The sequence below is a fragment of the Orycteropus afer genome, unplaced genomic scaffold (assembly GCF_000298275.1).
Source record: "Orycteropus afer afer isolate SDZICR_OR568_19922 unplaced genomic scaffold, OryAfe1.0 scaffold00366, whole genome shotgun sequence".
Taxonomy (NCBI): Eukaryota; Metazoa; Chordata; class Mammalia; order Tubulidentata; family Orycteropodidae; genus Orycteropus; species Orycteropus afer.
The window spans coordinates 883,735-892,337 of NW_006921953.1; the positions used below are offsets into that span (position 1 = coordinate 883,735).

Sequence of the window (8,603 nt, forward strand, 5' to 3'; positions counted from 1 at the left end):
TATTGAACCCAGGAGAGAGGTAGTGGGTACTTTGGGAGGAACGGTTGGAGAAAGGGCTGGAGGGAGGCAGCATGTCTGACCTTGCAGTAATAGGCCTTGGGTTACTGCTGGTAACCCTGTCTTCCTCTTGTGGGATTAGAGGAGGTCAGAACATGTGGCCTCCTTGCTGTTTTTGGAATAATGCTTATCACCACTTGACATATATTTATATTTATTTTTACTGTCTATCTTACCACTACCATTTAAGCTCCATGAGAACAAGGACTTCGTCTATTTGTCACTGTATCTAGGAGTTGATTCTGACTCATGTGAATCCACATATGTCAGAGTAAAACTGTGCTCCATAGAGTTTTCAGTGGCTGGCTGTTCTTTAGTCAATCACCACTTTATTCTGAGGTTCCTCTAGGTAGACTGGAACTACCAACCTCTCAGTTAGTAGCCAAGTGTGTTAACCGTTTAATCCACCCACTTCTGTATCTGATATACAGTAGGTATTTAACAAATATTTAATGAGTAAATGAGTAACTTTTTTCCTTCCTAAGTGTTTCAATAGGAGCTCTGGTAGTATAGTGCTTGAGGCACTTGACTGCTAACCAGAAGGCTGGCAGTTCAAATCCACTAGCCCCTCCTCGGAAGGAAGGTTGGGCAATCTACTTTCGTAGAGATACTGCCTCGGAAACCCAAAGAGAGGTCGCTGTGAGTCAGGTCTGACTTGATGGCACATAACAATAACAAAATAAGTGCTTAAATAAAAATGGTCTCAAATACATCTTCTAGAAAGCAAATGAAAAGGTAATCTGCTTTTGTCCTGGTCTGGATTAACTTAAATCCTCTCTTCCCAAACAATGTCATTACACCCTCACTCCAATTTCTTCTTAGTTGAGGATAATCATGTAATTGAAAAACAAACCGAGCAGATTGAGCCAACTTAACAAGAGTATAGTATTATATAATCAAATAAAACTTACAGCAAAGTTAATCAGACACATATTTAATGATATGCATAATTGTTATTGTGCTGCATGGTAATTAGGCATAAATGGCAGACACTTCATGTAAATGACTCTAATTACTATTTCGTTTACATAGCCAAACCAATCACGTCTAGGATCAGCTTTAGGGGAAAACTAGAAGGAAGAGAAAGCTGGATACTTTCACCTCTGGGATGTGTCTTCTCTTTTATTCTACCCCTTTATGCAACTGGCTAATGGTCTCCTAGCCTGGACTAGGTCTTCAAGAACAGTAGCTCTTTCCCCTCTACAGTGAGAGAGGCTTCTTTTTACCAAGATTAAAAATTAGGCTGGAGGCCTCTGACTTGAGTCATAAAGCTGAGAGTGACCACAACAATCATTAACTTCTGTCTTTGGCAAGGAAGATGGGAGCAGGCAGGCTGGTGAAGAAACCAAATGTGGTGGTGTCAACTTGGCTGGGCCTGGTTGAGTGGTTGGGCAGTTGGTGGAAGTTATTCCCCATGAGACTGGCAATCAGCTCCATGGTGGGACCTATCACAAGCAGCTGAGTAGCTGTTTTAGGGATGTGGTCTGCTTCCCGTATATAAGAAACAGCTTTGGGAATGGTCTCTAGCTTATGGCACACTTGAACCCTGTGTGTAGCCGTGTCATTGTTCAGTAGCCTGCCATGCTCTGTCAACCATGGGACTTACAATGGACTTGAATTAATGGCCTGCTGTGTGGTTTGGTAACATCAGGACTGTGTCATCTTATTTGTCAACCTTGGGCTTGTTAGCCTCAGCAGCCAGTAGCTGCCTGAGTGAAGACATGCCTCTAGCTTCAATAGGCCAGGAGCATGAGGCAGAGCTGAAGCCCAAGGTTGAGGGGCTTTTCACCCAGCCCCTAGAGCCTGGAACTTTGAACTTGGACTTAAAGCCTCCAAATTGAAGAATAACTCCTCTTTGTTAAAGCCATCCCATTTGTAGTATATTCTTGTCAGAGCAGCACTAGGTAACTAGAACACCAAGTAAAGAGAAGAAATTTACTGAGAACTTACTATACATTGGGCAAACTCATAGGTACTTGGTATAATTCTTCTGTTTTCCCATCTCCCATAATTCTATTTCCCCAACCCACCTCTACTTCCAAACTCTGTTCCCAGGAAAGTAGAGAACCAAGTAGAGAGCGGAATGATTTATTTTTCTAACAGTATCAAGGAGCTCTGGTGGCGTAGTGCTTAAGGAATTTTGACTGCTAATCAAAAGGCTAAAGATTCAAACCCACCAGCCACTCCTTGAAAGAAGACTGGGCAATCTACTTCCGTAGTGATACTGCCTCAGAAACCCAAGGAGTGGTTGCTATGAATCAGACCCAACTCCACGGCAGTGAGTTTCATTTTAGGAGCTCTGGTGGCATAGTGCCTAAGGCATGTGACTGCTAACCAGAAGGCTGGCAGTTCAAACCCACCAGCCACTCTTTAGAAGAAGGTTGGGCAATCTACTTCAGGAGTGATACTGCTTCAGAAACCCAAGGAGGGGTCGCTATGAGTCAGATCCAACTCCACGGCAGTGAGTTTGGTTTGGTTTTTGGTATACCATAACTCATGGATTTGGTACACCATAAGTCATGGATTTGGTACAGTGCAGGGTATGAGCCCTCAGAATCTTCTTGTTAATCACAGCCCCTTAAAACACTACTCTTGATTTTGCTTTTCTGTATGATTTTAAATCCTAAATATGATAATATCAGCACATTCTCTCTGGTCAAAATGCTGAATGTAACAATATATTAGATAAAAATGTTGAAAGATTTTCTTCAATGCTACTTTCTCCCCCTAACTTAGAGACATTTAAATCTGAAACTGTGTAACTGTGATGTATTTGATAAGTTAAGATTGCCATGAAAAAAGGGCACATGTTATTTAACTTTCCTGAAATAACATACTTCTTATTTATTAAATAAATATCTAAACTAGTAGTTTAAATAAACTTATTGATTTTTCTGATTATAAAAGTAGTAGTCAACAACAAAAAAATTTATTTTAAAAATGTAGTACGTATTTATTGTAAAAATAGTAATGGCTTACATTCACTAAATACTTACATTGATTCAGGCATTGTTTATATATACAGGATCTTGGTATATATTATTCCACAATTTGACTTTTTATTTAGCAGTTAATTTAGATCTTCCTCTGTACAGATATATATTTTTACATAGTTGAGATGTGACTGTATATTTTGCCTTTTCTCCTTATAAATTTCTCCAATATCACTAAAAGTTAATTGTAAAAATATTTTAAATGCTAACATAATATTCTATAATCTGGATTCCCTTCATTTACCTAGTTATTGTGTATTTAGACTGCTTCAAGTTACCACTGTTCTAATTACACAGCACAGAGCATCTTTATGCTTAATGCTATCTCTGTATATTAGTGTTATTTGCCAAAGATAGATTCCTACAATAGGGTGGTAGTAAGAGATGAGCTCTGGACTCCAATCAATTTGAGGCTGCATCCCATATCTATCATTTACTAGTATGTAACCCTGTGCTAGTTTCCAAGCCTCCCTTTAAACATTTGTTAAATAATAGTTAACTGCCTTACTCAGTTTTTGTGAAGTTATATGAGATATTTTAAGGAAAGCACAGAGCCTAGTACATAATAAGTACGGAAGAAATATTTACTACTGCTATTATTCCCAATAGTGGAATTACTAGGTCAAACATTCTGTGAACATTTTTAAGAGTCGTTATGCATAGCACTAAACAAGAACAGCTTCCTCTTTATCTTCCCAATAGTGTTAGTTTGTTAGATTAAGTAACCCTCTCTGGTTACATTTTTGGCCCCATGAGATAGTTTGGAACAAGGGGTCTTCATGGAAACCATCTCTGCTTACTCCTCTACTCTCCTGGGGACAGAGTTGGGAGTTTGTGGTAGTTAAGTCTGTGTGCCAACTTGGCTGGGCCTAGTTGAGTGGCTGGGCAGCTGGTGGTAGTTGTTCTCCATGATGAGACTGGCAATCAGCTCCATGGTGGGATTTGCCACAAGCAGCTAAGTAGCTGTTTAGGGATGTGGTCTGCTTCTTGTATATAAGAAACAGCTTTGGGAATGGTCTCTAGCTTATGGCACACTTGAACTCTGCACATAGATGAGTCGCTGTTCAGCACCCTGCCTTGCTCTGCCGATCTTGGGACTTTCAATGGACTTGAATCAATGGCCTGCCATGCTGTTTGGTAACATCGAGACTGTGCCATTTTATTTGTTGACCTTGGGCTTGTTAGCCTCAGCAGCCAGTAGCTGCCTGAGTGAAGAGATGCCTCTAGCTTCCGTGGGCCAGGAGCAAGAGGCAGAGCTGAAGCCCAAGGTCGAGGGGCTTTTCACCCAGCCCCTAGAGCCTGGCACTTTGAACTCGGACTTAAACCCTCCAAATGTAAGAGAATAAACTCTTGATTGTTAAAGCCATCCCATTTGTGGTACATTCCTGTCAGAGCAGCACTAGGTAACCAAAACAGGAGTGGAGGCAGGGTAGGGAAGTAGTCAGAGCTCCAGGATAATTCAACAGAAACGTGTAGGACATGAATATAAATTAAGGATATTTTTCAGCTGCTGTCTTTGGGATGAATTTCTAAAAAAAACCACAAAAGATTTATCTTGAATGAAAAGTGGGTAACTCTAGAACTTGGTTCCTACAGTTCCACAGGAGTCTCAATATTTGAATATGTAAGTTGAAATGCAAGGTCCACGACATTGTACTGACTTTTGGTCCACCTATGGCAAAAAAAGAAGTAAGCAGAAACTCTAAAAGATAGGAAATTTTTTCATCTCCCTTCTGAGTTATGTGTAACAAAATAGTATGCCTGCCAAAATAATAAAGAACATGAAAAGTACTAGAAAACAAACCAGATTGAAAAAAATGTCATTTGTAAGAACAGCTGTTTTCCCCTGCATTGTATTGTACAGGATTACAAAGCCACCATGCAGACAGTAAGATAAAGAAAATTAAGTATCTGTCCTAATGACTCTTTACCTGTATCTTGCCTCTTTAGACCATTGCAGTACATGGCATGTCGCTCAATCTTTGTTGGTGGGAAGCCTTGGTTACACAGTGGGCAGGATACCTGAGTACTGGTTGAGAAGGCAGAAGTAGGTGTTTCCTTCTCAGTATCTTCCCTGCTACCAACCTGAAGAACATGATAAACAACAATTATAATGGCTTTAGTTTATAAAACATCTTATTGCCTGAAGAACTACAACAGACTTCAGCCCATATCTCATTTACTTTAAAAGAAACAATATCAATCAGTTTATCAAACTCAGGACTGAGGATTGGGAGATACTATCAACATTAAAAAAAAAAAAAACAAACACCTCACTGCTATGTGGATTCCAACTCATAGCGACCCCCTTGGGGTTTCCAAGGTGGTAAATCTTTACAGAAGTAGATTGCCTACTCTTCCTTCCACGGAGTGGCTGGTGGATTTGAACCGCCAACCTTCTGGTAGCAGTCAAATGCCTTAGGCACTACACCACCAGAGCTCCTTACTATTAATATAGTTAACACTTATTCAGTGCCTACCATATGCCAAGCACGCTGCATGTATGAGTTAATCATCAAAATCTCACAAAGGTGTTAACATGCCCTTTTGGGCAGTAACCAAACCAAACTCACTGCCGTCAAGTCAAATCTGACTCATAGCGACCCCTCCTTGGGTTTCCGAAGTGGTATCACTATGGAAGTAGATCGCCCAATCTTCCTTCCGAGGAGTGGCTGGTGGGTTTGAACCACCAGCCTTCTGGTTAGCAGTCAAATGCCTTAGGGCTGTCCAAAACAGTAAAGCCACTTGCTCAAAGTCACTGAACAAATAAGGCAGCAGAGCTGAAGTTCAAACTGAGAACAATCTGACTCCACATTCTGAGTACCTTTCTGTCATACTGTCCTCAGTGGGTCACTGGTCTACTGTGTTTCAATTCTATGTTAGAGTTTGTATATTAATCGCATTTTAAAGTACTTTTTCAATCTTACCAAACAACTGTGATCACTATAAATGAATTCTGTCCCCAAAACAATGTGTCAACTTGGCTAGGCCATGATTCCCAGTATTGTGTAGTTGTCCTTCATTTTGTGATCTGATGTAATTATCCTCCATTTGTGATATATGAGAATCCTGACCTCTGTGTGTTAATGAGACAGAATTAGGCTTTGTTTGTTATGTTAATGAGGCAGGGTTAGGCTGGGATCCAACACCCTTACTCAGGTTACAGCCTTGATCTGGTATAAGGGGAGTTTTCCTGGGATGCGGCCTGCATTACATCTTAGCTTACAAGATATTAAAGAACAGACAAGCAGGCAGAGAAAAAGGGACCTCAGTACCACCAAGAAAGAAAAGCCAGGAGCAGAACAAGTCCTTTGGACTGGGGGCTTCTGCACTGAGAACTTCCTAGATCCAGGGGAAGACTGATGCCAAGACACATGGAGATCTCCAATAGACACTGGAGTCACAGATGTTGAAAGGAAATATGGGTCTTCCCCAAGAGCTGAAAGAGAGAGAAAGCCTTCCCCTAGACCTGGTGCCCTGAACTCCGATTTCTAACCTCCTCAACTCTGAGAGAAAAAACTGTTTGTTAAGCCATTTACTTGTGGTATTTCTATTATAGCAGCACTAGATAACTAAGACACCCTTCTTATCATAGACTCTTAACATAGTTTACTTAAAAACCTACTGACTAAACTAGCTGTTTCAATAATTTCTACTAACTCTTCTGAGAACAGGATAGCCATCTGAGACTCCAACCAATGGAAACTCTTCAGGCAAGATATTCAGAAAATATCATTTCCAAAGGAACCTGAATGCAGCAGGAAACCAAATCAAGAAGGATTACAGTTCTGCTGTGCGTGTTCCAAATATCTCAAATATTGTCGGGCAATTCTTGGACATTAGTAAAATAATATCACTGAATGGTCACAATACATTACAAAGCAGTAAAATAATAATAACTGCTTCCACATGCATGTTTTGACTTTGTGCCAAATCTGTTACATGTACATTCTTTATCTCTGCATTCTTTATCTAATTTAATTTACATTAGAAACCCAGTAAAATAGATATTTTTACCTCCATTTTACATACAAATAACTGAAATTTAGAGAAGCATTCTTCTTCTGTGCTCTAATGCCCTGTGCATCTCTCTATCATTCTATTTAACAGTCACATTAGCATCATAATTATCTGTTTATGTGTCTGTGTTCTCCCTTACAAAGATTCTTTGAAGGCAGGGACTATGCTTTTCTTATTTATCCTTACATTTCAAAATATGAAACAATGACTGGCCCACAGTATGCAAACTATCAATATCTGCTGAATAAAATAATTAAATAATTTGCAGAAGACTACAAAGTTAGGTGGTGGGGTTGGGATTCAAAGTCATGTCTTCTAATTCCAATGTGAAGCCTTTTGCATTGCACCATACACTGCCAATAAAAAAGAAATTTGACCCTACATAGAGATTCCAAGGGCAAGAATTTTTTTGGATACTATCTCTGTGATGGGTGCACCCTTTATGATACTCTCTTTGTGCACATAAAATGTTCAGGGTCCATCTTTCTAGTAAGTGACTTGTAACTAATAAGTGATTACTCAATGACTTAATAGGTATCTCTAAAAATCATCTCTCTTTTAATGGAAACTTTTAAGACTATTTAGGGACATCCACAGATATCACAGCAAACAGCAACACCAAAAAGAGGGCATTCAGTGTGAAACTGGCTATATAATTCCATCCATTTGATGTGTAGTTGCACAGACATATACACTATAAATTCTAAATAGGGTTCATGCTCTTTGACCCAAAGAAGTCTCCTTTGCAGTCATTGATGGATAAGAAACCAGCGTTGACTAACTAAAGCTCGTAGGACTTCTATATGTTAGGATGACTATGTTAGTAACATCCCCATTTAGAACGTTCTGGTCCCTCCCTGGCAAAAAGGTCCAGAGGCCATCTTGACATTATCTAGCAGGATCTGTCCTCAGTCACTCTGCTGCAAGTGAGTGTCATATCTTCCTACCACCACAGGCAGCAAAGAATCTTGGTCTAACAAGTGATAGATCAGGTTCCAGGGAATCAGGCAGTATGCATGACTCATGAAAGCAGAATTTCTACCTAGTTACCTGTAGTGCAGAAACTAGAGAGGGGATCTAAATTATACTGTACAAACTACTAAAGAAAAAAACAAAAACAAAAAATGAGAGTATAAAAAGGAATGTGAGACTTAAGCCTTTAGAAGGTGCTTGGGAAAGACAGTACATATAAATGTAACCAAAATCTTGGTTAAACTGAGGATTAAACAGAAGAATGCGTAAATCCTCAGGCTGTCTTTCACAACAACACATTTTTTGAGATGTAATAAAATAATTCTTGGTAGTTTAATTGTTTTCAAAGAGCCAACATGAAAAACACATATTGAGAATCTTAACCACAAGTACGAACTTGTATCAATCAACTTTATGGTGGGTGCCATATACGTGAAGACAGGAAAGGTAATCATGCAAAAAAAAAACACTGCCATCGAGTCAATTCTGACTCATGGCGACCCCCTCTGGGTTTCCAAGGCAGTAAATCTTTTTTTTTTTTTTTTTTTAATTTTAAATATA

General features: G+C 39.5%; 1 protein-coding gene across 1 annotated transcript in view; it reads right to left on the reverse strand.

Annotated features, from left to right (window-relative positions):
- Nucleotides 1–8,603, reverse strand: part of UIMC1 (ubiquitin interaction motif containing 1) — a 204,539-nt gene that overhangs the window by 61,575 nt on the left and 134,361 nt on the right. The window contains exon 9 of the mRNA XM_007952940.1: nt 4,982–5,135. Coding sequence (XP_007951131.1) covers nt 4,982–5,135 — 154 coding nt within the window. The remainder of the gene's footprint in view (nt 1–4,981; nt 5,136–8,603) is intronic.